At 44.8% G+C, this 27,764-nt stretch overlaps 2 protein-coding genes and 1 long non-coding RNA gene across 6 annotated transcripts; 1 reads left to right on the top strand and 2 right to left on the bottom strand.

Moving 5' to 3' along the window:
• Positions 1–642: 642 nt before the first annotated feature.
• Positions 643–24,574, bottom strand: LOC124084059 (zinc finger protein 548). 4 transcript variants are annotated; one of them, XM_058574747.1, is made up of 4 exons: positions 24,325–24,574; positions 8,011–8,046; positions 5,642–5,768; positions 643–4,387 (listed from the first exon to the last, which is right to left on the bottom strand). In XM_058574747.1, exons 1-4 carry the CDS (start codon positions 24,337–24,339, stop codon positions 2,931–2,933), a joined length of 1,635 nt encoding a protein of 544 aa, XP_058430730.1. In that variant the 5' UTR covers positions 24,340–24,574; the 3' UTR covers positions 643–2,930. The 4 variants fall into 4 exon arrangements, with proteins under 4 accessions (XP_058430730.1, XP_046286924.1, XP_046286922.1 ...); XM_046430968.2 differs by lacking the exon at positions 24,325–24,574 and adding an exon at positions 9,942–10,337; XM_046430966.2 differs by lacking the exon at positions 24,325–24,574 and adding an exon at positions 9,892–10,337.
• On the bottom strand, positions 15,009–22,494 carry Znf304 (zinc finger protein 304). The gene is made up of 2 exons (XM_046430931.2): positions 22,368–22,494; positions 15,009–18,736 (listed from the first exon to the last, which is right to left on the bottom strand). Exons 1-2 carry the CDS (start codon positions 22,399–22,401, stop codon positions 17,028–17,030), a joined length of 1,743 nt encoding a protein of 580 aa, XP_046286887.2. The 5' UTR covers positions 22,402–22,494; the 3' UTR covers positions 15,009–17,027.
• LOC131423700 (uncharacterized) lies at positions 24,565–27,724 on the top strand. Its single transcript, XR_009225604.1, has 2 exons — positions 24,565–24,762; positions 25,787–27,724. It is a non-coding gene; the product is annotated as an uncharacterized LOC131423700 (long non-coding RNA).
• Positions 27,725–27,764: the final 40 nt, after the last annotated feature.

Below are 27,764 nucleotides of genomic sequence, written 5' to 3' on the forward strand. Positions count from 1 at the left end.
CATACGAGAGTAACTGTAGGATCTCATTGACCTAAATTATTAGAAAATCTAAACTATAGCATTACAAATGAAGTTAGTGGTGGCCAGCGAGTGGTTCGTTCCCGTAATCCCAGTGGCTTTGGAGGCCGAGACAGGAGAATCCTGAGTTCAAAGCCAGCCTCAGCAAAGGCGAGGAGCTACGCAACTCAGTGAGACCCTGTCTCTAAGTAAAAATACAAAATAGGGCTGGGGATGTGGCTCAGTGGTCGACTGCCCCTGAGGTCAATCCCTGGTGCCAAAAGGAAAAAAAAAAAAAAGTTCATCCTTTTATTCTAGCAGAGACCAATTCTGTTCTAAACTAATAGCACACAGTAGATACCTAAGACTTATGGTAGCTTATGAAATTATTACAAAAACTGGAGAGCAGGGAGGAGTTTATGGTATGGTTGACTTGGAGCTTGGAAAAATCCATCCTGGGAGTCACAAAATGACAAATAATGCCCTGAAGGAAAACTTGAACGATCTTCCAGTCAATACCAGCCCCTGTCTTTTGTCCAAAGCTGACATCCACAAACCAAACCAATCATGAAGGAAGGCATGAGGCCCAAAGGTGTCAAGTAATTGGTGAATCCTCCAGTTGAAATAAGAGAGCACGGCATGATGTCATATCTGAGCATTTTAATGTGACAAAGTTATTACACACTGTGGTTCTCTGCACATTGCTAGAGGGAAGATGACTTTTGTAAAAATGAAATAACTCTGACAAAAGTGCCAGTCAAACTCCGTAGTGCCACACAGTTCACAAAGTTTCCATATATGTGGCAACACAGCAAATAATACTAATGTGGACAGTAGGGGATCAATTGCTGACTACCTCCTTAGAAAACGAATCACGAGAGATTTGCTGTAATAAGTTATGTTGAACAAGGAAAGAATGCACTGCTTGTACTCCTAGGCCTTTCTCCAGTGTGAATTTCCTGGTGTTGAATTAGGTCAGAAAAATGGCTAAAGAATTTTCCAACATCTACTGCATTTGTATGTGTATGTGTTGCTGAGAATTGAACCCAGGGCTTTGCACATGTTGCGTAACTGAGCTACATTCCCCTGCCCACTGCAATTTTAATACCTTTCTTGGTATGGATTGTTTTTTGAAACAAAGTTCACTTCATGGCAAGAAATAACATAATGTCACTTTAATATATATTAAAGGCAAAAGTATTTATTATTTACAGCTAGGAAAGAGAAAACTCAAGCAGGGCCCCACAGGGAATAGCATCATAGCAGCCACAGCAACCTGAAGTTGTAGGGGACAGTTTATGAGACTACTGGATTGAATTAGCTGTTTCCCAGATTCCCTGTGAATGGGCTAATTTAAGTAATTGGATATAGATATAATTAGCTGCTCCAAAAGAGGAACAGACGAACTTCTAGCCTAGGCCTCCAAATGGATTCAGCATTATATTCATTTAAAAAATTTTAAAAGTATGTATCCAATTGTAATACTCTCATAAAGGTATATAGATCAATTGAACAGAATTCAGAAATAAACCCTGGCATATGTGGTCAAATGATTTTGAAAAGGGTTCTAAGCCTACTCAATAGGGAGAAAGGACAATCTTTTCCAATATATTGAGCTTAGAAAGCTATATACCCACATGGAACAGTATGAAGTTAGTTTGGCCTAATATTTTGTACCAAAATAAACCTAAGTCACACACAATGACACATATCTGTAGTCCAGCTACTCCAAAGGCTGAGGTGGGAAGATCACTTGTGCCCAGGTGTTCAGCCTGGGCAATGTATCAAGACCCTGTCTCAAAAGAAGATCAAAGACATAAACATAAGGCTTTAGGGAAAATGCTTCATGACACTGAATTTGACAGTGATTTCTTGGTTATAACATCAAAAACACGGATAAAAATTAACTAGACTACATGACAATCAAAATTCCTTCAAACAACATCAAAGGACACAATCAACAAAACAAAAAGGTAACCTATGGATTGGGAGAAAATATTTGAAAAGCATATATTTAGGATGGAATTAAAATCCAAAATGTTTAAAAAATTTCTACAGGTCTACAAAAAAAATCGAATAGCCCCATTAAAAAATGGGAAAATGACTTGAAAAAATATTTCTTCAGATATACAAATCTGAACAAGCACAGGAAAAGATGTGTCACTAATGGTTAGCAGTATAAAAGTAGAAAATGCAGGGCTCCACCTCACACCCAAGATAGCTGCTATTAAAAAACAAACAAACAAAAAAAAGAAAAAAAAACAAACAAACAAACAAAAAACAATTCCAGAGAGAGAGAGAGAGAGAGAGAGAGAGAGAGAGAGAGAGAGAGAGAGAACACTGAAGTATTGGCATATTGGCAAGGATATAGAAAATGAAACCCTTGCACTGTTGTAAAAACATAACTGGTGCAGGTAGTATGGAAAACAGTCCCTAAAAATATTTTATGATCCAAAATTTCCCCTTCTGGGCATATACCCTAATACCCAAACAGAACTGAAGTGGGGTTTCAAAAAGCTATGTATGTATGTTTATGTTCATAACAGCACTTTCCCTAGTAGTCAAAAAGTAAAAGAAACCCAATGTCCATTAACCAATGAATAGATAAATGTGTTATGTACATACAATGGAATATTATTTCACTGGGGAAAAAGTCAGTGGGGTGAGGATTTCTGACACATGCTACAAATGGGTGAACCTTAAGAACATTATCCTAGGTGAAATAAGTGTTTCACAAAAAGATGAATGTTGTATGACTCTACTTATATAAGATGCTAATAGGTAACAAATCCATAGAACAGAGTATAGAAGAGTACTAGTCAGGGACACCAGGAAAGAGAATAGGGTATCACTTCTGCAAGATAAAAAGGTTTCTGAGATCAACTGCATTTGAAATATGAATTTACATAGCATTAACTGTCAATTTAAAATGGTCAATGGTAAATTTTCTTCATTGTGAAATTTCTAATGTTTAATAAAGCTGGAGCTGTACTTAAAGAAAGCCCCACACCTACAGGACAGACAAGCCTCTCTTCACTGTGGATTTTCTGGTGGTGAACCAGATGGGATTTCCTAATGAAGGCCTTCTGGCACTCACTGCATTCATAAGGTCTTTCTCCAGTGTGGATTTTCTGGTGCTCAACAAGTATATGTTTGTGGCTAAAGGCTTTCCCACATTCACTGCATTCGTAAGGCCTTTCTCCAGTATGATTTCTCCAATGTTTAATGAGGTTGGAGTTGTACCTAAAGAATTTTCCACATTGACTGCACTCATAAGGCCTTTCTCCAGTGTGAACTCTCTGGTGTCTAATGAGTCTGCAGTGGTACCTAAAGGATTTCCCACATTCACTGCACTTATAAGGCCTTTCTCCAGTGTGATTTCTCCAATGTTTAATGAGGTTAGAGTTGTACCTAAAGAATTCCCCACATATGCTACACTCATAAGGCCTTTCTCCAGTGTGAAGTCTCTGATGTCTAATGAGTGTGGAGTTGTACCTAAAGAATTTCCCACATTCACTGCACTTATAAGGCCTTTCCCCAGTGTGAACTCTCTGGTGTTTAATGAGTGTGGAGCTGTCCATAAAGAATTTCCCACATTCACTGCATTCATAAGGCCTCTCTCCAGTGTGAACTCTTTGATGTCTAAAAAATGTGGAACTGTACCTAAAGAATTTCCCACAAATGTCACACTCATAAGGCCTTTCTCCAGTGTGAACCCTCTTATGTCTCATGAGTCTATAGTTGTACATAAAGGATTTTCCACACTCTCTACATTCATAAGTCCTTTCTCCACTGTGAATCCTCTGATGTTTCACAAAGTTGGCATTGTACCTGAAGAATTTCCCACATTTGCTGCACTCATAAGGCCTTTCTCCTCTGTGGCTTTTGTGGTGCTCAAGCATTGAATGTTTGTATCTGAAGGCTTTCCCACATTGACTGCATATGTAATCATTGTGTCCACTTTGAAGGGCTTCCTTGCCCTCAGTTTCCCTGTCTGGCTTCCACCCACAGTGAGAGACTTGGTGCTGGAGAAGGCGTGAGGTGGCTGGCAATTCCTTCCAATCTTCCCTGCACGTGAGGGCCCCCTCTGCCATGTGAACTCCGTGGTTCTTCAAAAATGAAAGTTTCCAATTGTCCCTTCTGGAAAGATTCTTTTCAATCTGCTTTTGGGGCTGGTACAGCGCTGACTCACAAATATGTATCTTTTGTTCAGTTTGTGTTCTATTTTGTTCAGCCAGGTGCAGAATATCTTTCAAGAGTGGGTCACATGTCTCACTAGGCTGGGCATTCTGGGTGGATGAACCTGGCTTTGGAGTCCTGACCTGTGGTGCTCCTACAGAAACACCTTGTTCAGGAGCTGCCTTCTCAGCCTCGGCTCCATACCAACAACCTGTAAGGACAGAAATATGATGAAGTGCAAGTTGACTCTGATGACAGGGGGAGCCCCATCATAAATGTGTGTCAGACGTCCATGAATATGTTCATGGCTTTGCTGACAGGAGGTGGATATAAAGCCAGTGAGGAAGGCCTGCAGCACAGAGCTGGGCCTGGCAAGCTTCCATGGTGGAAAGCTCTGACGATGGATAAAGACACAAAATGGGGCTATGGTGTAGGGGAAAGAAGCAGGCCCTCCAACCTACTGCTCCACAAATGATTTCAACAGGCCATGGCTGTTTGTGACGGGTGAACAGTATGTAGGAGGCACGGCTGTTTGTGACTGTGAACATGTGTAGAAGGCTGTATCCAGACCTGGGGACACTATTGGTGACAGCATCAGGTGTTCAATGTGGAGATGCATGCAGACTTCACAACTCCTTAAGTAAAGCTCACGTGTTGGAGGGCCCTGCAAAGGGAACATTGGGGGGAATGGGTGAGAGGTGGAGGCCACAAAAGGTGGGGAGGGGATGTGTGGCACTAGTGGTAGACAAGGGCAGGACCTCAGAGTAGATATGACAATGGAGAAGAGAAGGTATAAATTGTGGCCTCTGGCCCTGGCATCAAACAATGGTGAGCTCAGGGAAGGTTCCCAGTGTGATCTGAACCCAGCTCTGACATCACCCTTTCTCAACTACCAGCCAACAGAACCAAACCCCTTTAAGACTCTATTACAATTGCTAAAGTAATATCCACCCTCTCAGGTACCCGGGGCTCTCCCTATCACTCAAGGTGAAAAATTGCATGAGACTTGGAAAAGGTTGGTCCCAGGGAAAAGAAGGAAACTGGACAGAGATCCACCCCATGACATCCCACATTCCATGATCATAAGCATGTCAGAGAACAGTCCTGCAGAATCAACCCCGTGGCCCCCGAATTAATGATCACTGCAGTGCCAGAATTCCTGTTCCAGGCCAGGCTATCTGTTCAAATATAACCTGGCAAGGGACAGGCAAGGTCAGCAGAATCTCTTGGATAAACTGGACATTTCTGACTTGAGTCTTTCTTGCAAGCCCTCAGAGCAGTGGGGGATGGGCTGCTAGGGTAGAACTGGAGCTGTGGACAGAGCCCTGGCCTGGCCCCCACAACATACCTGCTTGGAAATCAGGGAAGGAAGTAGACCCATGAACATACCAGGAAAACAGAGCTGCCCTTGGGTAACAGGGACAGGAGCCCAAGCAAAGATACTGTGTAGAAATGAGAGCCTTACCTAGTGAGGACAAAAGTGTCAAATTCTCCAGCATCACCTCACAGTACAGGAATCTCTGAGCCTCATCAAGGTGCCCCCACTCTTCCTGGGAGAAATATATGGCCACGTCCTCAAAGACCACACGACCCTGCCACAGTAGAAAAAGTTCAGTAGATGAGAGCCTTCTCTTCAAGCTGGGTTGTGTTAGATTTTACATTGATCTATGTGGCACCCATTAATTACGGGGCTAAACTAACAGGTTTGTTTACATCTCCTAGGCCATGCTAAGCCCACATTCAGAGTGACCTCCTCATCTAACTCTCACAGATCAAGCCCATAGTCCCCTTGTCCTACGTCAAACCAGGGCCAAACCCTGGTGCCCCAGGAATGCTGGAATTCTTTAACACCCAAATTTAAGCTGGTCATCCTGCCCTGACTTGTCTTCTCCTTGGGAACCCCAATAATGACCATGGCCTAAACTTCCCCTTTGCTCCTGACTTATGCCTTCTGACCAATCAATTCTTTTATGTGGCCCTGCAACATGTGGCATGCACTGTTCCTGGGAAAATGTAAGGAATAAATTCCTTCTTTTATTGTCATTGGCATATACCTGTCGTCACTCATTCATATCCATAAAGTTACGCCCCATGGGTTCAATCACTGCTACACCTCTGTCCAGTTTCCAGTCCTTCCCCACAACCACTCACTACTAAATCTCCTCCACACCTCCCAAAGTAGAAGAGCAGCTCATTGTCATGATCCCCACTGTGTTTAGCACACAGAAAACCAGGCTGTGGGCCTGGTATACAGAACGCTATCCCCTCAGGCCAGCCAGTTTCCCTGGGCCCCCCAGATCTTGCTTCCCAGACAGCCAAACTTGGACTCACCCCTCTCCCTCCTGTGCCCAGTTCAGGGCCTAGACTTAATCACTAACAATTCTCCCACATACACATCACTCTTTGAACTGCACTTTGATCACAGCTTCGGCTCCTCCACTACTACAGTTCCAGAGACACCTCCTGGACCACACCACAGATATTTCCATTACTCTGCAATAAGGAAACAAGGTAGCATAGAGCAAATACAACTAGCGACCAATTCGGCCCCAGTCCTGGTACATAACACCAGATTTCCCTAGCACCAGGGGTCGATCAAAGCCCTGCTGTGACGGTCTCCACTCTAGCCCCTCTTTCAACTTCACTCAGCCACCCAAGCCTATGCAGGGACCTCAAACCCTATGGCCATCCAGCTTCTGCACTGCATTTCTTGTCCCATAAGCAGTCATGACCATCTGCTCTCCACCGAAACTTCATTCAAAACCCAGCTGCACTGACCTTCAAACCTTCACCCAAACCCTCACCCCACCTCAACCCAATCAAGGCTCAGCAAGGTTATTGATCCCCTCCCCCCTTCCCCCACAGTATCCATATCATGTTCACTTGCTCCTCATTCTGTCTTATTCCTCCACCCCACTATCTCACACATACACTCTCACACTCCGAATCCTCATCGGTACTTTGTAACTCCAACCACTAGCATCTAAGCATCCCACTGAGAGATGCAGTTCGCAGTCCCCCTGACCCTCACTCGTTATCCTTAAATGGCATTACCACAATAACCTACAGACGCTGCCTTCTAGTTCTGACCCACAACTTCATTCTCAGTCCCACACCAGCCACCATGCTGTGCATGTCTCCAATATGGACTCCACCAGGAGCCACCACATCACTTTCTCTCTTTTTTAAATAAATGTGTATATTCGTGTGTGTGTGTGTGTGTGTGTGTGGTAGGTGGACACAATACCTTTATTTTATTTATTTTTATGTGATGCTGAGGATCAAATCTAGTGCCTCACACATGCCAAGCAAATGCTCCACCACTGAGCCACAACCCAGCCCCACTTATCACTTTCTATATTGTGAAATATGGGCAGCTCCGGTACAAAACATATTGCAAAGCCAGAGGGAGTCCTTTAAGTCTGAGTCATAACATGGCCCTCTTCTGCTTCAAATCTTCTTAGATCCCACCCCCCTGAAATAAGAGGAACAGAACCTGAGGCTGTCATTCTAGGCCTGATGTCTGTGCCTTTATCCACCCCTCTCCCTGCTCCCCACGCCTACCACACATAATAGAGACTTGCAGTTCCCTGAAAATGTCTGCTCTGTTTCACCTCCAAGCACTTGAATATTCTAGATCCCGTGCCTTGTACCTTACCCCATCAGCTGTCAAAAACAGGAATGACCCAAGACCAAATATAGGATATTGGACCTGGTGGAACCCATTCTTCAGACATGAAAGAGGGGAGAAGGGCAGAAAAATAGTCTCTTATATTGGGGTGCCAGAGCCATATGGGAGGTAACAGGGTGGTTGAAAGGGAACCCTCTACTCACCTGTGCAGGGTTCATTTCTGCCACTGCCAGGGGACCCTGAGGGAAGAGGGAGGTCATGAGAAATCACAATCACAGTAGAACCTACAGGTTGAGTTGGACCACCACCTCTCTGCCCGCCTTGGATCAAATTGACCTCAAGCTGATTTTATGAACTCAGCTTCTCAGACCTCAGTGCTCAGAGGGGCTTAACAGATCTGTGACTCTGGGAAAGAACTAAACCTCCCTGGGCTTCATCTCTAAATAGAGGAGAAGAATGGTTCCTACTTACAGGGGTCATATAGGTATCAAACATTTGACGCACACACTACATATCAGATAACCCTATCCATAGGATTGTTTTATACGTTTTCAGTACAAATGAAGTACTATGGCTTTGAAATTGGATGCATCCTTTCAGCTTTTTTTTTTGATGTTGTAGAGGATGTGATATGAAATTTTCCATAGTAAGCAAATAGAGATAAATTAATGTCAAACTAATCATGAAGTTTGCACAACTTGCACTTACTGAGTAACTTCACTTTTATTTATTTATTTATTGAGACAGAGTCTCACTAAGTTGCTTACATCCTCACTAAGTTACTGAGGCTGGCTTTGAACTTGCAATCCTCATGCCTCAACCTCCCAAGTCACTGGGATTACAGGCATGCACGGTGGAACCCAGCTAAATGATTTCACTTCTAATTGCCTACATACATATATATATATTTAGAAAGATACTGGTTAATTAGTATTTAAATCAATAAGTAGTTCATACATTGTCAGAATAATGAGCTGTAGGAAGAGGCTGAACAGGCAAGTCAGCTACTTGTCCTTTCTGCAACCAGGCCTGCTTACGTAACAGGGAAGAGAACTTGTTGGTGTCTCTTGACTACAACAGCAAATTATCCCCCCTTGCCTTAAAAAGTGAGGGAGGAAAAGAAGCAGTGTCCTGGTCTGGAGTCTATCTGCTACACTAGCCTACATGACCTTTCTTTTGTTCTACAGCGATCCTAAAGGTCAGCCAAGTCTTCAGGTGGAGAATATGAACAATCTAACATCTTGGTCTCCATCCCAGGCCAGCTCCAAGTTGCCAAGACTGTCCTTAAACTTGAATCCTCTTGCCCCATCCCGTCAGGTTGCTGGGATCATAGGCATGCAACACCTGCCCAGCCAAATCTCCTTTTTTGCATACATGGTCCAGAATCCCTCCTTGGCCAGGTTTGCAGCTCTCTGAAGAATCGGCACATGGTCTGCTTCATGTCTCAGCCAACCCCACAGAGCCCCCCCAGTCTTAAAACCTGAAGACTTCCTCACCCAATTGGGCCCTCAGGCCCTGGCCACACTTTCCATCCCTTTGATATTTCCGGCCCAGCCCTCTTCCTCACACTGTAGGCCCCTATGTCCCCCTAGCTATCTGCTCTCTCCACCTTGAGACATATAGGAGGAACATGGCTAAAATCATCCATGATCTTCTTCCTGAAACCCGTTCCCCCTCCTAACTCCCCCAGGAAACCCTTTAGGCTCTGTCTGTACGATCTCTAAAACCTCATCACACTACTCCTATACGGGCACCATTCTTGGCAAGCACCTGGGGTCCATTGCTGTTACCTCACCAGTCCCTCTGCCTTAATTCCCCATCTTTTCTCTCTGTAAACTCCCTTTTTCTTTTCTTTCTTTCCTTTTTGGTACCGGGGATTGAACTCGGGGGCACTCACCACTGAGCCACACCCCAGCCCTATTTTGCTTTTCACTTGGAGACAGGGGCTCGCTCGGGTCCTGCCTCCGCCGGCCGCCCGGCTGCTCTCTCCTGACCTGCTTCCTCTGGACGCGCCCCTCCCATTGGCCCCGCCGACAACCGTCCGCGGCTGCCCCGCGGGAGGCCCTGCGCACCCTCCGTCCCACCTGCTCTCTGCCGGCCCACGCCGTTTCCCCAATGCTGCCGACTCGCTTACGAGGCGGGGACGGGGACGTTTCCACACCGGGTCACATGGCTGAACCTGACCCCACGTGAAGCACCTCTGCTCCGGACCGGCCCTGGCTGCCGGCTCCGGCACGCTGTCCGAGGCAGGTCGGGCACTCGGGCAGCGAGGCCGAGCTCAGGGGCGCGGCCTCCGCCCGCCCAGCCGGGCAGCGGGGAGCGAGGCAGGGCTGGGGGAGGCCTTGGGTCGGAACAGTGCCGCCTTCGCCAGCCAGGATCAGCTCAGGCTCGTCTCCGGCGTCGGGTGTGGGCGCCAAACCTCTTGCGCTTTCCCGCTGTCACCGAGGTGACAACCAAGTCCTCCATCGGCCCGAAGGGATTAAGAAACCCAACAGCAAACAAAATGACTGCCGCCGGAAGTCCCGCCCTGCGCGTTGCGCATGCACGTCAATGACGCTGCGCAAGCTTTCATTGGGTCAGTCGCTGCGACCTCCGCTAGGACTTCTGGGTAATGGAGTTTGCACACCGCTGCCCGTCTCCTCTCAGTGATTTGGCCACGCCTTGTTTGCTAAAGGCCGGGTGGCACTGGTGGGACCCTGAGAAGTGGGGTTCCAGTGCTGCAAAGATAGGAAACTTTTTCTTAAAGGCGACATATCAAGTTGTCTTGGAGTGTAGGAGTCTGACAGAAATTTTAGAAACCCATTATTTCAGACTCTGAAGCATAAGATCCTAAAATACTGCTTATCTAAAGGGATACACTACACCATAAAGGGGCTCCACATCCTCTAAAGTGTTTGGTTGTCTTGTTGCTTTTCAAATACATGTAGAGATAAGCTTTGGAGTTATTTCATAGTTTCAAGGGGGACGAAGTGTATATATACCTCAGTTGTGATGCATGTGCGGGACTGTAAGTTTAGTCTCCACCACTAATATAAAAATAATAACAGTAACAATAATCTTCCATACGTTTGGCCTAGGAGAAGAAAGAAACACTAGCAGTGGGAATGTGGAGGAGGGATGATAAGATGTACTGATGTGAATTGAAAGGGCAAAAGTGTGTTTGATTCCAAGAGCAAACATCCTTCCTGGCTGTACAGTCAGTGATTGTTTTCCTACCTAGGGAACAACAGTTTTATTCAAATAATGTATAATTATTTAATATCTAAAATAGTTTCAAGCTATTTTAATACTCTCAAAATAAAAGTGAGAGAACTGATCACTGTGCTATTTCCTTCCAAAACAATGTGTGCTGTTTGTGTAGTAGAAGCACATGTGCAAAGCATGAATATTAACCCCGAGAAAAGGTGTGAGATTCTATCATTTTATCTTGCTGAAAAGTGGTTTTCATTTCATTTTTAAATGCCACACTATCTGCACATTGTTAAAATTCGGAAAACACTTGTGAAATGGAAGTTACCAAGAGCCATTTTTAATGATTGAGTAGTTATTCAAAACCAGTTTTAGAGAATAATATCTATTCAGTATGACCAGCTCAGTAAAGTTGGAGAGAACTAAGTCCAAGAAATCAGAAAATTAAGCTGAGCCTGTTACTGTACAGAAACATTTGCCACACTCATGTTTTAATGTGATACCTCTTCTTCTCCTCTTCCCCTTCTCCTTGAACCTGTCTGTCTGTCTCCCCCAACCACATACTGAGGATTGAACTCTGGGCCACTTTACCACCTAAATATACCCCCAGTTCTTTTGAGACAGGGTCTTCCTAGGTTGCTGAGGCTGGTCTTGAACTTGCAATGCCTCAGCCTAGAAGGTCACTGGGATTACAGGCATGCACAGAATGCCTGGCTCTTTTTTCATTCTTCATTAACTGTTTGGTGGAAGAAGTGGATAATAAATTGAGAGACTTGTCACAGGTTAAAATGCAGTGATGAGTATTTACTGCTTTATCAAATGTAGTATGTAATGTTTCAGGCACAATAGTAGATGCACTGAACACATTGGGTGTAGGGTTTCCAGTTTCTCTGTTTACAGAACTGTTTTCTTAGATTCAGAATTTGTCTACTTGGCATTCATTAATCACAGGACCAAACAAACAGTTTTTTCCTCTCTCTTGCATGTATTTTTAAATGCAACACTATCTGCACATTGTTAAAATTCAGAAAATTCTTGTGAAAAGGATGTTACCAAGAGCCATTTTTAATGATTGTGTAGTTATTGTGTATGCAGAACTCATACTGTAGTCCCCCAAAGTGACCTGGCTCCCTGATCACCGAGCTGCAATAGCCATTGTTGAGACAATGGTGAAAGAGTGGAGCAGTGGCCAGGGTTGGTGGAGGGAGGGCGGCAAGAATGGGCTGCACTGCCTGTGAAGCCTGCCCTTCTGGCCCAGGCCTGAGGCATGTGAGCCAAGGCCAAGACAACCCAGGGTACACCAGCCTGTCACACCACTGTGGGCCAGCCTGGCCCCAGTGCAAATGCCTACTTCACACAGCACTGCACCACAGACCTCAAACTCTGGCTTCCTGATGAGCATCAGGAAAGTGGAAGTTGGGTAGACCTGAATGGAGACTGGAGGACTAACAAGTCTTTTTTTTTTTTTTTTTCAAACTCTCACTAGTATAAATTTGGGCAATGGCCATTGACCCAAGTTCTATATAAACGTCTAGACCAGCACAAGCAGCAACCCCTCTCACCTTGTGAGAGCTCTCTTTTCTTCTCATATGAATAAATCCTAATATTTTACATTCATTCTTCCTCATCTGTAAATGTCATTCTTCAAATCCACAAGAACCCACAAAGAAGAAATTGGCAGTGAGTTTCTGGGTCTGCTGCAACACCACAGAAAAGCATAGCCTGACGTTAAGAGCCACACCACACCCCTGAAAGGCAGCGAGGAACTGCAGTGAAGGCTTTGCCAGATGTGACCCTCAGAGCTGATGCTGGCAGGATCCCCTTCCTTGATTAGCTTTGAACACTACAACAAGCTTTCTCAGCTGTAGAAGCCAGCAGCTTGTGCAGACCAGACCTACCTGTAGAAGTGGAGAGACTCCAGTTTGAAAACCACAAACCCTAACCTGCATATTCTCTTCCTGCCCAATGGGGATGTCCCTCACCTAATTATTCCTTATACTTTACACAAAATTCATAGTGCCCATTACTTTATTCTTGTCTTCCTCTCTTTCTACACACACCTTCTCCTTGCATGGGCTCCCTGACTCCATTTGTGTGGTTGCTGAGTGTGCCCTTCTACTTCAATATCTGTAAGTAATAGAAACTTTGTATCTTGTGCATCCTGATTATTGAAGGAGTGCTTTCAGTCTGAAAGATCCCAAATTAAAACACTAACATCAGATCCTACAAAAAGAAAAAAGTGTGGGTTAGGGCAGTAGTGAACTGGCAGAATATAGGACTTCATATTTCCTGTGGAATATTTTAGAAAACTGGACAATACCCCCCAAATAGATTAAAACAAGTGTTGACCACATCTGTGACCCTACCATTTTTATTCTAGGATTTTGCCCAGGTAAGTGAATAAAATACCATCTGACAACTTGGTTACAGGTGACATTAAAAAGTACATTTCCTTACATATTCAATTACCTTTTTGAATTCACCTTTGTGAATTAATATGAGAGTCTCAATTTAGTCAGAAGTCTTGAACTGATACCTCTTAGGGAAAATAACTTAGGCAATGCCATTTTAGAACATACCCATCCTAGAACAACTGTCGCCCCACGGTCACTCTGATCCAGAACAAGTCAGCCTGATCTAAACCCCAGATAATACCCTTTAACAAGAATTCTTATCTGGGACTAAAACTTGAGAAATACCCTGTTCAAAATGGAACAGTAATGACCACAAAGAATGATGGTGATAACTGTGGTTGTTCTGGTTACTGGTGGGGTCAATTGGTCACTCGGCTACCTCAGTCGTCGGGGGTAGACATGGAGTCAATACCCAGACACCAGGGGCTGGTGAGAAGCTGGCTGGTAATAAACCTCAGTCGACGTTCAGCAGCCCATTTATTTTTGGAATGCATCCGATTGTTATAGGGTACGAGTGGGGCATGCCTGTCAATCATAGATAAGCAGGATAATATTCATAAGCCAATCATCTTATGCCTAATGTAGCCGCACTATGAGGAAGCTCTAAATATTGCTGTCATGGTGGAAAGCAGTCTGGAAGGGTCTTTGTCCCTAGGGGAGGGGGCCTTCTGAGTCAGGGGTTTCAAGCCCTGAAGCTCCTGACTATCGGTTCCTGGCCTGGTAGTTTGGCAATGCTAACCACAAGTGCTGAGGATGTGGTTTCACTTATGGCTTGCTAGAGCAGAGCACCCCTTCCTGCAGGTGTTCCTGTCAGGCTTGAACAAGCGTAGATTCTTCAAGCACTCCAAGCTGCTCATAGCTGCTAGCTGCAAACCAAAAGTTATTCCAACAGACAACCATAAGAACCCTTCCCTACGACTCCAAAGCAGTAGCCATACTGCAAAAATTTCCCAATCCCCTATAACTTCCCTCAGCTATATGTGGAAGACAAGCTCCAGGCTACACTGGGACCCCCTGCTGCAGGTTTGTCCCCCCAAAAACTGTTATTGTTGAACCACCTCTCCTATATCCCTCTGTACCTCCTTTGTTCAGTTCTTTACTGGGCCTGGGAACTTAACAGTGTAAGGCCATTCTTTACCGCAGCCCTCTTCTTGGCTCTAGATGTGAACATTTACTCCAACATGAACTCCTGATGAGTTTTCACCCTTGCCAGAGACTCAAACCAATAGGAATGTCCAATATTGAATATGAATCTAAAGACTACTCTTTATTTTACAAATACCCTGTGTCAGGAATTTTGTTACAGTGACACAAAGCTAATACAAACAGAAAAAAAAAAATCCATAAAGAATCACGTAAGTTGGACTTGACTAAAAACTTCTCTGCTAAAAACATGTTTTAAAAAGGTGTCCTTGATTTGTCATTAGGAGATTGCAAACTATGCAATGATGTAACACTATACATCTATTTGAATGGCTAAAATTTAAGTTGGCAGTTTAAAAACTAAATATACTCTTAATATGTGATCCAACAAATTATGCTCCTTGGCATGTACCTAAACGAGTTGAAAACTTATGTTCACACATAAACTACACACAAAAGTTTGTAGCAGATTTATTCATAATTGTCAAATCTCGAAAGCAACTAATGTGTCTTTCAATAAGTGAATGTATAAACAAACTGTGGCCCATCTATACAATAAAGTATTACCTCAAAACTTGAACATAAATCTACACAGTAGCTTTATTTGTAACAGCCCCAAACTGGAAACAACCCAAACATCCATTAACAACACAATGGATTTGAAAATGTGTCACAGAGTGCAATACTGCTCAGCAATACAAACTACTGATGCATGCAACAAGATGGATTAATCTCAAAATAGTTAGTGAAAAAAGCCCTCATTCTCAAAAAAAATTACCATTCCATTTATGAAATCCTACAAAATGCTTGCTTACTGTTGTTAATATGGAAGAATTAGGAAGAACTGGAAGGATTATAGCGATAAAAGGAATATTTTTTTGTGTTGGACATATTCAGTAACTTGATTATGACTGTTTCACAGCTGTATGTGCATGCTGTAGCAGCACACATTTTATACTTTACATATTTGCAATGTATTGCATGTAATCATACCCTGATAAAGCCATTAATAACAATACATTCCCTCATAGAAATCTCTTTCAAGCCTCCTTCATGGAAAACCAGATCTGCCAATTGTTTTGGCTGTCCCATACTCATTTCCCTATTTAGGAGTGCTGGTGGGATCAGAGAAACCCTATCCTTCTTATCAGTTCTGTGGTCCCCACCTATGCAGTGATGGCCATAAGGTCAATGCTGGGGTGGAGGGTACAGAAATCCACAAACCTTATTTACTCTGATAGTAGCTTTGGCCACAGGAAATAATATCAATATCTAAAAAGATTCAGAATTTCCATACATCCTCATCCTACACAGCCATACTCATGAGTATTTGTGGGCAACCAGTCAGAATGTACAAATCTTTTGATTGCCAGTCCTATCCACTCCAGTATTTCATTGTTTCTATAATTATTACTCCTGCCTTACCCTGTATGTTTTAACAGTAAATGCACTTGCCTGTGAGATGCTGGATATAAGATACTGGCCCCTGAACAGGTTCAAGACATGGTAATCCCTCAACATGTGAGATGCTGGAGGATGTGACATTTAGGGAACCTGACTCATGTTATTTTAGGAGCATGAGAGATAATCATACCAATTATTCCTTCCTCAGAATGAAAAAGAAAGCCTTACATCCAGAGCAAAGAACCAGAGCACATAAAACTCTTCAGTCTTCACTAGCAGGCCAATGGCAACAGCACACACAGAGTAAACTAGACTGAGAACCATTCTCTGCACTCCTATGGTCCCCCCTGAGGCAAATATAAGTTGTGCACACAAAAAGTATTCCTCTCTTCATGTTGGCGGGAGCCAATTTTTTTTTTTTCAATTCAGTCCACAAAGTAAACAAAGCAAAAAGAATGACATAAAGTGCCTTTATAACTGTATAAAACAGTAGAATGGAATAGGTAGTTGCAACATTTTGTGACTTGGCAGTAGGAAAAATAAGTCATGGCTATTGTGTTCACAGCCAACACTGTTGCATCAAGGGAAAATTTGTCTCAAAATGCTCAGCAGACCCTAGCTCAGACCTTAACATTGAGGGAAGAAATGAGGTCCCTCAATGGACCAGAACACTCATGATTTCCTGTAGGGAACAGGAGAGCAAGAAGAGATTGCCTTCCTTGGGCAGAATGGTGGGATCATCCATAGACTTGGTGGCAGTAAGATGGCTTCTGCCACAGGTACTGGCAGTGATGTTACCTCTGGAGTCACGAACAGTCTAGAAACTCCTATACACCTCAGGAAAAGATCATGCATATGTGTGCCTACTGGAAATCTCACCAGAGTAGATGTAACAATATACAAGGTTCATATGCAGGCTGATGATTCTCTCACGAAAGGAACTCAGAGATTTTATTTGATGTGTGCACTATTACTTGAAAAAGGAAATAGCAAATTTTCTGCATTTGTAAGACCTCCCTCTAATGTGACATTTTTGCTGCTAAACAAATTTAAGAAATACAGCTAAACAGTCACCAAAACTGTTGCACACAGGGCCTTTCCCCAATGTGAACTTTCTGGTGTCTCACAAGATGGGAGCTTCTGCTATACGCTTTCCCACATTCACTGCAGACATAAGGCTTTTCTCCAGTGTGAACTCTCTGGTGGAGAATGAGGCTAGAGTTACGGCTAAAAAATTTCCCACATTCACTACATTCATAAGGTCTTGCTCCAGTGTGAACTTTCTTGTGTTGAACAAGGTGAGAGCTACTAATGTAGGCCTTCCCACATTCATTACACACATAAGGCCTTGCTCCAGTATGAACTCGCTGATGTAGAATGAGGCTGGAATTGTGGCTAAAGCATTTCCCACATTCACTGCACTCATAAGGCTTTGCTCCAGTGTGAACTCTCTGGTGTACAATGAGATTGGAGCTATGTCTAAAGAATTTCCCACATTCTCCACACTCATAAGGTCTTTCTCCAGTGTGGATTTTCTGATGCTTCACAAGTGTGTCTTTACGGCTGAAGGCTTTCCCACACTGACTACACTCATAAGGTCTTGCTCCAGTGTGAATTATCTGGTGCTGAATAAGCGTATCTTTGCAGCTGAAGGCTTTGCCACATTTGCTGCACACATAAGACTTTGCTCCTGTGTGAACTCTCTGATGTTTAATGAGGCTGGATTTATGGCCAAAGAATTTCCCACATTCAGTGCATTCATATGGCCTTGCCCCAGTATGAATTCTCCAGTGCTCAATAAGGTGAGAGCTTTGACTAAAGAATTTCCCACATTCACTGCACTCATAAGGCCTTTCTCCAGTATGAAATCTCTGGTGCTGAACAAGTGTGTCTTTACGACTGAAAGCTTTCCCACATTCACTACACTGAAAAGGTCTTTCTCCAGTGTGAACTCTCTGGTGCTGAACAAGTGTGTCTTTGCGGCTAAAGGTTTTCCCACATTCACTGCATGTGTAATGCTGTTTTTCAGTGTGAAATTTATGGTGCATTTTTAGGTGGGACAAGTGAACAAAGGCTTTTCCACATTCCTTACACACAAAAGATGTTTCTCCACTGTAAATTTTTCTGTGATTAAAAAGAATTGACTTGTCCTTGAATACATCTCCATATGGTAGGCATCTCAAGGGTCTCCCCTCATTATGAGTTATCTGTTTGTCAAAAAAAGTGAAGGTGTTCAAGAAGGTTTTTTGATTGTCTCTCCAATTGTGAACCATCTGTTGATCATGGTCTCCTTGGTGTTTCCTGAGACTGGAACTCTGTGAAAGAGGCTTCATGTACTCAGTCCTTTTGTATGGACACAATCCACTGTGCTTGGGCTGGTGCTGAAAGAAGCCAAAGCTATCCGGCAAGTTTATCCCTTCTTCCCTGCATGAAAAGAGTGTCCCTGGTGTGTAGGGTGTACAGGTCTTCATAAATGAGGTCCTTCCATCATCCCTTCGGAAGGGATTCTCTATAGACTGTAGCTTCTGGGGCTGGTAAAATTTTTCATTAAACAAGAATCCTCTCCCACATGGCCCACACATGTGCAGTTCTTCCACAGGGCATGATCCCTGGTGTTTATCCAGGTGCAAAATGTCTTTCAAGAGTGGGACACCCATAAAACATGGGTAGGCTTTCTGGATGAAGAGATCTGACTCAGGATGTCTTATCTCCAACTGTCTTTCTACTGAAATGCTCTGCTCAAAAAGTGCCTTCTCATTATCTGCATCACACCAACAACCTGAAAGCAAAGAAATGCTGGTGAAGACCACGTTGACTTTGGTGGAAAACAGTAACTCCATTAGAAGAAAAAGTCAAATTGGCTTATTGGAGGAACCAGAGAGCCAGGATCAGGTGGGCAAGGACCACTTGACTTTACAAGTCACAGAATAGAGGATCCTTAATGATGAGCAAAGACCTAATGATGGCATATGGGAGAGAGAGTCGAAGGAAGGTATCTAATTCACTCCTCTGAAAAAGGGTTTCAGCAGGGCTCAGCTGCTAGTGTTAAGTAGACACACCCTGCACAGAAGGATGTGTCTGGGACAAGAAAAATCTGACTCCAGTACTAGTTGATTCTCAAGGTCTATTCAATGTGCACAACTTATGACATGTTAAGATATGCCAGTGTCATACAGCATTTCAGAGGGAGTAAAGAAAAGAGAGTGACACATGGAGGCCACAAAGGAGGGGAAATAACCAAGGGATGGTTGACAGAAATGATAAGTGGACAAAGTACCAAGAAAAACAGGCTCAATAGGGATCAGAACATAACAATTCAAGGTGAATCTGAATCCAGCTCCCTTTTGAGGGGTGGGCAGGTCTCCAACAGTTCTCTTTTACTATAACTGAAGCAAATTTGGCTCAACCAGACACCCAGAGTCTTCTGCCCCTATGCCACTGGGCATTATACAGGATCTAGAAAAGAAAAGTTGAAAGAGAAAGAGAAAGTGACCAGCCCAGGTCAGCCCACCCTACAGAGAAGTAAACAAATGTAAAACAAACCCTGAAACCCAAGGGGAATTTGTCAAAACAGTCCAGTTACCACTTAGTACCTCTAATTGTGGTAACAGAATTCCAGGAAAAAAATGGTCCCAGTTATAGCACCTGCCACAAGGTGCTATAACTCTGAAGTGGCAGGCAGATTAGAGGATCCTTAATGATGAGTGCAATTTATTGGTGACAGAAGCATGGTCAAGAGTGTCAGTTCAGACCAGGATATGGCTCAGAGGCAGACAGCTAATACACTTGTCAGGGCGGAAGTGACTTCATCCACCTGAAATGTACCTGGTTTATCTCAAGCTATTATCAAAGACATCAGCCACATTTCTGCTCTAACAGCTCCAGGTTCCAGTCATAGAGCTCCACATACCATTCTAATGGTTTTGTTTATAGCATGCTAGAAAACCACAGGGGAAAATTAGATTACGGTTACTCATGTGATCATGGTAGTTATAATTCAAGATGGCTTCAGTCAAGTCAAGCTAAATCCCTTTCAACTCATCTGAACTGAATCTTACAATCTCACACGCCTCTCTCTTCTGCAACATGTATCACCTATAGAAAGTAACATATATCAACCTTGTATATCACCTACACAAGGGACAGGATCAGAGCAGACATTAATTTGAGCTTTATTAGAGTAGATAAGAGTAGACAGTCATAGGGTAATTGTTTAAAAGTTTTTGCAATATCTGGCAATACTGCTACCAATTTATTCCCAAGTAGCCAGAGTTCCTGCAACTGAATATGCTATCCTCTACTTTTCATTGCATTAACAGCTGAGAAGAAAAACAGGACTCATAGACAGCAAGGGGGTCCACATCTCCTATCACTCAGGTCCTTCCTCACTTTCTTCCTCTCAGGGATTCCAATTTCTTGCACCCCATTCTGGTCATGAGACAACAGCTCACACATGAGTTTCCTTTCAGTAATTTGCCACAAGCTGCAGAAATCACCGGGCTATGGTTTTTAGATTAATAATGTGGTCTTCCACTTTTTCAGCCAAATAATAGGCTAAGAGAGGGGGAGATACATATCTCTTTCAAGCTCTAAATCTTGCAATTTCTTTGCTTTCCCTTTCACAGCCCTGGACATCAGTGGCCAACTGAAAAGCCCACAGCAATGGCCAATATGCTGTAGCAGAAACACAGTCTTCCCTTACTGCAGTGGGATAAATAGTATTCAACAAACACCTGTGCCACACCCAGAAGCACTTCTGGGTTGTCCTTGTGTACAAACAGTGGCCCACAAACATCTAACAATGGGTCACCCCTCCCACACAGGGACAGATGGCCAATCTGAGATTCCCACTAAAAGTTTTTCTCTTCCCTATTTTCTTGGTCTCCAGGCTGGCATACAAACAACTCTGGAAAAATCCAATCCCAGCATATGAGAAAAATCTGCAAAGTGCCATTAAACTCCCCACTTCCCCACTCCCCGCAAAAAAAAAAAAAAAAAAAAAAAGGTAAATGAATCCAGAAATGGACAGAGTTCAATTTATTGGGGACTTAATTACAGCAGTGTAGCAGACAGTAGCAAGTCAAGAGGATATCTGCAACTTATAGAGGAAGGGGGCTTTTACTTCATTTAAGATAAATGTATCCTAATTTATCTCCAGCTGGTATTAAAGACAGCAGTCCAATTCCTGGTGCTGCCAATGCCAGGGTCAGATCATAAGGCTATGTACCACTCTAATGGCTGTTTGTAGTGTGCTGGGAAAGGAAACTATGTGGACAAACACATCAGGACAAACACTATGTGGTGAAGTCATTGTGGTGAAGACTCAAGAGGGCTGTAGCCAGGTGAAGCCGAATCCCTACACATAGCCACATCTCAGAAAAGGTAAGCTAGAGGATGATGCACAACCTGTGAAATACAGGTGGCAGAGCAGAGGGCAACAGGGACAGTAAGTGTCCAAGGTGTGTCAAATCCTTTGAAGACTAAAAGAACCCTGAATCCCCATAGTCTTGTAGACGATGTAAAGTGGTGTGGAGACTGTTCAAGAAATACCATCCACTCTGGTAACCCAGGAAGCGAGCGAGGGTGGGCTAGGGGTGTAGCTCACTGGTAGATCACTTCCTTAGCACAACCACAAGGCCCTGGGTTTGCTGGCCAGTAATGGAAAAAAAAGTGGTGGGATGTGTGGAAAATTCACGGATATGACAGCTTACAAGTGCTACCTCTGGGGGAGAATCAATTCAAGGACAATGGGATAAGCATAATGTTCTATGGATGAAATCCTCAAAGATGGCAGAAAGTGATTCCTACTACTTATTGGTAATTTGACCCTCATGTAAGCCTCTTCCCTTCATTATAAGCTGCACTGACTGATTTATAAAGAGAATATAGAAGAAGAAGAAATAGAATGTCACTTTTAAGATGAAGTTACAATACTGGATTTCCATCCCAGGTGCTTTCTCTTGCTCACTTGCTCTCAGAGAAGTCAGCTTCCATGATATGAGGTACACTAGGAGGTCTTAGGCCAACAGACAGCAAGAAACTCATGCTCTCAGTTCAAGAAGGGACAAACTTGGGCTAGGGATATAGTTCAGTGGTACAGTGCCTGCTTTGCATGCATAAGGCCCTGGGTTCAATCCTCAGTACTGCCCCCCCCCACCACCAAAAAAAGGAGATGAGGGGCAAGCTTGTAAGTAGAATCTTCCCAAGGAAGGCCTTTAGATGACACCTCAGCTCTGGCTGACAACTTCACTGAAACCTCACACAGAGACTCTGAGCCAAAAACACCCACATAAACTGTGACCAAGATATCTGAGGCACTAAACTAAGACATAGTAGTTCTCATTGTGATAAGCCTCTAAATTTTGGAGTGATTTGCCATGTAACAATACATAACTAAAATAGGAACTTACCAAGTGTGGCCACCAGTGCAAAATTCTCCAACATCACATCACGATACAGGAATTTCTGAGCCTCTTCAAGGAGTTCCCACTCCTCCCAGGAGAAGTATACAAATACATCCTCGAAGGTCACACAGCCCTAGCATGATGAGGAGAGTTGAGCCCTCAGGCAGCATCTCTCCCCAGAGTCCCCCAGTTTATCCACTCACATAACACACAGCACTTGGTCCCTCTCCTGGCCAGTCTCCCTTGAACCCCTTAGTGCCTGCTCTCATGTCTTTTTCACCACTACGTCCAAACCTGAGTAAAACCAGGCAAGTGTGAAGATGCTGCCTAAACTATGGGCCTGGCATGAAGCGCGCCACTCAACTGACAACCAGTACTGCTTTATCCATACCATGGGTGCCAGACACAACCTAACCTCTGTTCAACCTTCTCCCAGAAGCCACCAATACTAGAGCTGGAAGACTGTCAGTTCACATTCCTTCCAATACGTACATCAGTCTTAGGATCAACCTGGCTCACATCTGGGACACCCAGCACCGCAACTCCTGACCCATACCATCTCCATGGCATTCCTCCCAAGCCAACATAAATATGTACCACTGCCATCAAGGCACCTAAGCAACAGACTCACCTCTCCATCCTCACTTTCATCTTTCTTATTTGCTAACTGCACTGCTACCATGACTTGAAGATATTCCCATAGCTCCACATATTGGCTGTTGCCTTTGAAATTTCTTCAACAGAAACCCTCCCCAGAAATAAAAACCTGGCTATCCAGCTTGGTAATTCCACCAGGAGTCTCTAGGACTCCTTAAACATGGTAGAATGTCTGATATAAACACAAAAATCACTGCAAGAACTTCTCCATCTCAGATGACAGCACATTCATCACTCTACCAAATAAAGCACAACAAAAGAAACCTTGGATCACCCATGACAATTAACTTTCTCTACTTCACCCTTCACATCAAAAAAACCTGCCACAATTCTTCAAACACAGATAAGAAGTTCACCAACTTCTTTCACCTCTTCATCCACAACTCTGTCAGATACCATCAATAATATTACAGTAGACTCCTCCCCATGCCCACAGTCAGTTCTCAATCTGAAAGGCAGAAGGAACTGTTTAAATCTGAGTTTCATCATCTCTCTCATGTGCTCCAAATCTCCCATGGCCTTCACCACACTCACAAGAGAGGCCCAGTTTTGCAACCTAATATTCCTCTCACCCCAACCCCTGCTCTCTGTTCCCAGTAGATATACTAGAGCAGTGGTTCCTTCAGCATTCCCAATTCAATCTTCTGTCCAAGAGTTTGCACAGGCCACTTCCTGGGTCTAATACGCCTTTCCATGTGTCTTCCCACTACCAGTAGTGGGATCTTCTCCATAAACACCTGGTCTGGATTCAGGACCTCCGGCTAGAAATGACACCCATGCAGGGCGCTTAGACTTCCCTGTAGACAGGGCAGCTGAAGAGTCCTACGATATCAAGGCCCCCTCAGAAAACCTCGTGAGTCTACTTGAACACTGACACAGCTCCCCAGCGCGCTGGCCACACTGGCCACACCGTCAACGCGCACGACACCGCTGCCCCAGGCTCCGGCCGGTCCTCCCGCCAACACCCGCACTCCTCACTCTGCGGCCAGAGGAAGCCTGCTGAGCCGGCCCGGAGCACCGTCGTCTCCACACGGACCGCCTCGCGGCTCCCGCCCCTCGGGTGAGCAGCGGGGCTCCTCGAGCTGCCACTCAAGGCCAGACACGGAGGCCCTGCTGGCTCCGCACCACGGACCTGCGCCTGGAACCTCCCAACTCGTCCTCACGCCCCGCGTCTCGACCCGCGGCTCCCGGGCCGTGGAAACTGCATCTCGTCGCACTGCCAGGCCGACGCTACATTCGGGGCGAAGCGTCCGGCACACACCACCGATTCCCGGGTCAGCGAAGGCCCGAGGGACGCTCTATTCACCTGCGCCGCGTCCATCAGCCCGGACGCCGCCACGGGAGGGACCGGGTAGCGACACACGGGCGAACACGGCGGATCCCGCTAGACCCCAGCCTCCGCCGCGCCTCAGCCTTCCTGGACAGATGGAGACCGGATCCCGGGTCCTCGCAGGGCGACGGCGAGCACCGTCACCCACCGCCGTGCGCCCGCCGCGAAGCTGGGAAGAGACGCGGCCCGCCACACGCCCGCCCGGCCGGTGTACCCCAACGCGCGCAGCAGACGCGACACAGAGCGACGCCGGAAGTCCCGCCTCCACGCCGCGGTGGCAGGAAACGCCCTCCCCCGCGGTTGTGGGCCCGACGCAGCCGCGTACGCTCCGCGCAGACTTCTGGGTAATGCAGTTCGACCCTGGGCACCCTTAGGTGCTCCAGGTCCACCTTCAAGAACACCGCTTAGGAGCAGGTAGGGGAGAAAGAGGGTGGAAACAGTATCTGGGAGACACGGGCTCCCTTTACTGGGGGGTACTCGGGTTTCCGTCGTCACGTGGGACGATGCCAGGCCTCAGAAGTCTCCAGCAGGTGATTCAATCTACAATCTTTCCTGCTTCTGAGGCCCGGGTAGTGCAGCCTCAACTCTCAGCTTTTGGAGACTGGACTTAAATTGTCATAAACGAATACACCTCCCTCGTGGGGACTCTGGGTACCAACATTAAATGCCCTTCTACTTTTTTGATTCCTAAGTTGGGGTCCCAGGTTTCACAACATCTGCATTGCCAGACATAAAAATGAAACTCCTGGGACCCAATCTATATGTTCCCTTGGGGTTGGAGCCCAATCTCATATTTGAGAACTAGAGTTTTCGTTTAGCTCTAATTTTAACTCTACGTTTTAACCCTTCTCTCACGAAGATCCTAAGGCTTGCTTTGAACTTGCAACTTCCCTGCCTCACTCAGGCTAGTTAGCTGGGATTACAGGGTGTACCACCAGGCCTGGCCTATTTTCACCTTTTAACATATGTGTAATTTTACTAACATGGACAAATATTCAGTGCAGGGATAATGAATAGCTCTATTAATGACATCTACAGAATGCCTGCTATTGATTAATGCACGCGCACCAGACCCAGGTATTTTCTTTTACCACAGTCCAGTCACCACTGACCTCAGGGTTGTCTGATAGCCCCTCAGGATATGCCAGCCCCTTGGCATTCCTGGAACGAGTCCACTGGGATTTATGTATTCTTAGCTAGTCCCAACTCAGTATCCACTTCCTCTGGGAAGCCTCTCAAACCAGCCCCTCAGCTAGACCAACACAGAACTGAGCCCCTGATCTCCCCATAAGTTTTTCAAAAGCACCAAGATGGCTCACACACCTCTATACCTTTGCACATGTTGATGCCTCTGGTGCCAATCACATTTCTTTATTGCAACACGAAACAATCTCAGGAAACTAAACAATGAAATCCCTTCTCCATGTGTGTTTTGCAGGATTTATCATAAATTCAATTTGAATAGGTGTTTTGCAGTGTTTGTTTTAGCCAAAATAAAACCCTGGGAAAATGCTGACTTGGAGAAGGTCTCAAGAAATTTAAAAACAAAAGGAAATTTTTTAAAAAGAAAAACACATCAGAAGAAATGATTAGGAGTCACCTGTGAAGATGGCACAGCTACATGATCACCATCATGCTTTAGAGAAAATAATAAATGAACAAATATATCAAAATAAAGAAATATGAGAGTCATATAGACATTTTAAATGACATGAAAAACGCTTAGTTTTTAAAATTTCATTTCTTGGGTTTAGTTTTTAAAATCAAACCTTTAAGCGTTCTTAAGTGAAATGACATCAGCAAGATGACTTCAGATATTCCCACCACCCGCGAGCACACTGAATAAACACGATAAATTCCCTCTAGGAGAAATCTAGGACCAGAGTCTCTCCACTGTATCTGCAGCTCTCAAAGTGCTGACAGGCGCAGGGCGCCGCCTGTGGGGGTCAAAGCGAAGGAGGTGTAGAATCTCTAAGTAAAGCCCTCGAGAAGGATGATCACGGACCTCAAGTCTCACTCAGGAGCCGCTGAGCGAGATGGAGTCTTCCAAACGACACCGAGGCGGGCTCCCTCACTCCATCCCGGCTGTTTTCTTGCTCTGTTCCAGGAAAGCTGTCCCTGTCACACATTCCAGTCTACAAGGCTGATGTTGAAGAAACGGCAGAGTCTCCTTCTGCGGAGCCGGAAGCCCGTCCCTTCGGGAAATGATCCTTTCCGGTGTCTCCCTGGGCTGTGCGCTGGCGGAAGCACAAGGGAACGGGCTTGGGGGCACCCTAGTGCCCGCGCTTTAGGCGCCCACACGCTGCGTCAGTTGCGTTCCCCATGGCAACGGCCAAGCGGCACTGCCGGGACAGCCCTTAAGAGGAAATTACGTTCCAGAGCTCCGATAGAGGTCGAGTTTTGCTTCCTAAAAGAACTGTTGAAATTTCCGTGGCTATCGAGGGGCACAGAAGACCCCTTCCCTGGCCGTCCTGCCTGTTTCGCCCTGGGCAAGCTGCTTCACAATTCTGAGAAGTGAGGACCGAGAGTTATCGTGAAAACAGAAACAACTTTACCTTGGGAATAGCACTGGTACACGTTACTTTAATTTGGTTTTACAAAGTTGTGGTTCCAGAAGGTGACGAGGACCTTTAGTACCAGTTACTTGGGATGCTGAGGTGGGAGAATCGCTAGAGTCCAAGAGTTGGAGGGCAGCCTGGACTATTTAGCGAGACTCCCATCTCAAAATACATGAATCAAAAAAAGAAAGAAAGAAATTGTAGTACGCAAGACTTGGGAAGTGGTCAAAAATGCAGGCTTTCTGAACCCACTACTAACTCAAAAACTCTGGGTATGGGGCCGTGAGTTCCAGCTCCTACTCCATCCTCTTCACTAGTCCACTGCAAGCAGTTGTCCTGTCTTTGGTCCGGAAGAGCTGAACAAGTAAACCCAGTCTTATCAGTCGTTACTTAAATTCACCATTTTTTCCTGTAATAGCCAGAATGAAGTCAAACTGTTTGCCAGTGCCTCCACGATTTTCTCCTGGCCTCTCATCTTCTGCATTCTCTGCCTCCTTCATTTTCCAACCAGATCCCTTTGTTTCTCTGAAATTTCCTCCCAGGGGAATTTTACCAGAGACTCTTCTAGTATCTTCAGTTTTCAGCTTCCTTTTTTGTCCTCTGTTCTCAAATGTAGCAACTGGATGCTTTTGTGAAACATGGTCTTCCGGCTCACTTTAACCCACAAAATACAATTAATTTTCACTGCTCTAGTGCTGATTAGTTTCCACCACCCTGAAGTCCAGGACTGACCTGAAATTCTGTCTTCCTAGAAGGCCAGTTCCTTGGAATTTCCCTTCTTTCAATGATACGATCAATAAATCTGTAATATGCCAAAACTGGTTTCCACAGCCTTTCTTTAATTTGCCAAAGGTGGTT

Source organism: Marmota monax, unplaced genomic scaffold, assembly GCF_021218885.2.
Source record: "Marmota monax isolate L192 unplaced genomic scaffold, Marmota_monax_Labrador192_F-V1.1 WCK01_AAM20220418_F8-fsc00215, whole genome shotgun sequence".
In the NCBI taxonomy this organism is placed as follows: domain Eukaryota; kingdom Metazoa; phylum Chordata; class Mammalia; order Rodentia; family Sciuridae; genus Marmota; species Marmota monax.

Bases quoted from the DNA above. Each gene is read 5' to 3' on its own strand.
- Znf304 (XM_046430931.2), bottom strand. From the start codon at position 22,401: ATGTTGGAGAATTTTGCACTGGTGGCCACACTTG. The intron at 18,737-22,367 runs GTAAGTTCCTAT...CTTTGCTTTCAG, and splicing joins TGCACTGGTGGCCACACTTG to GTTGTTGGTGTGATGCAGAT.
- LOC124084059 (XM_058574747.1), bottom strand. The intron at 5,769-8,010 runs GTGAGTAGAGGG...CTACTGTGGCAG, and splicing joins CAGAAATGAACCCTGCACAG to GGTCGTGTGGTCTTTGAGGA. The intron at 4,388-5,641 runs GTAAGGCTCTCA...CTGTCCTTACAG, and splicing joins GACACTTTTGTCCTCACTAG to GTTGTTGGTATGGAGCCGAG.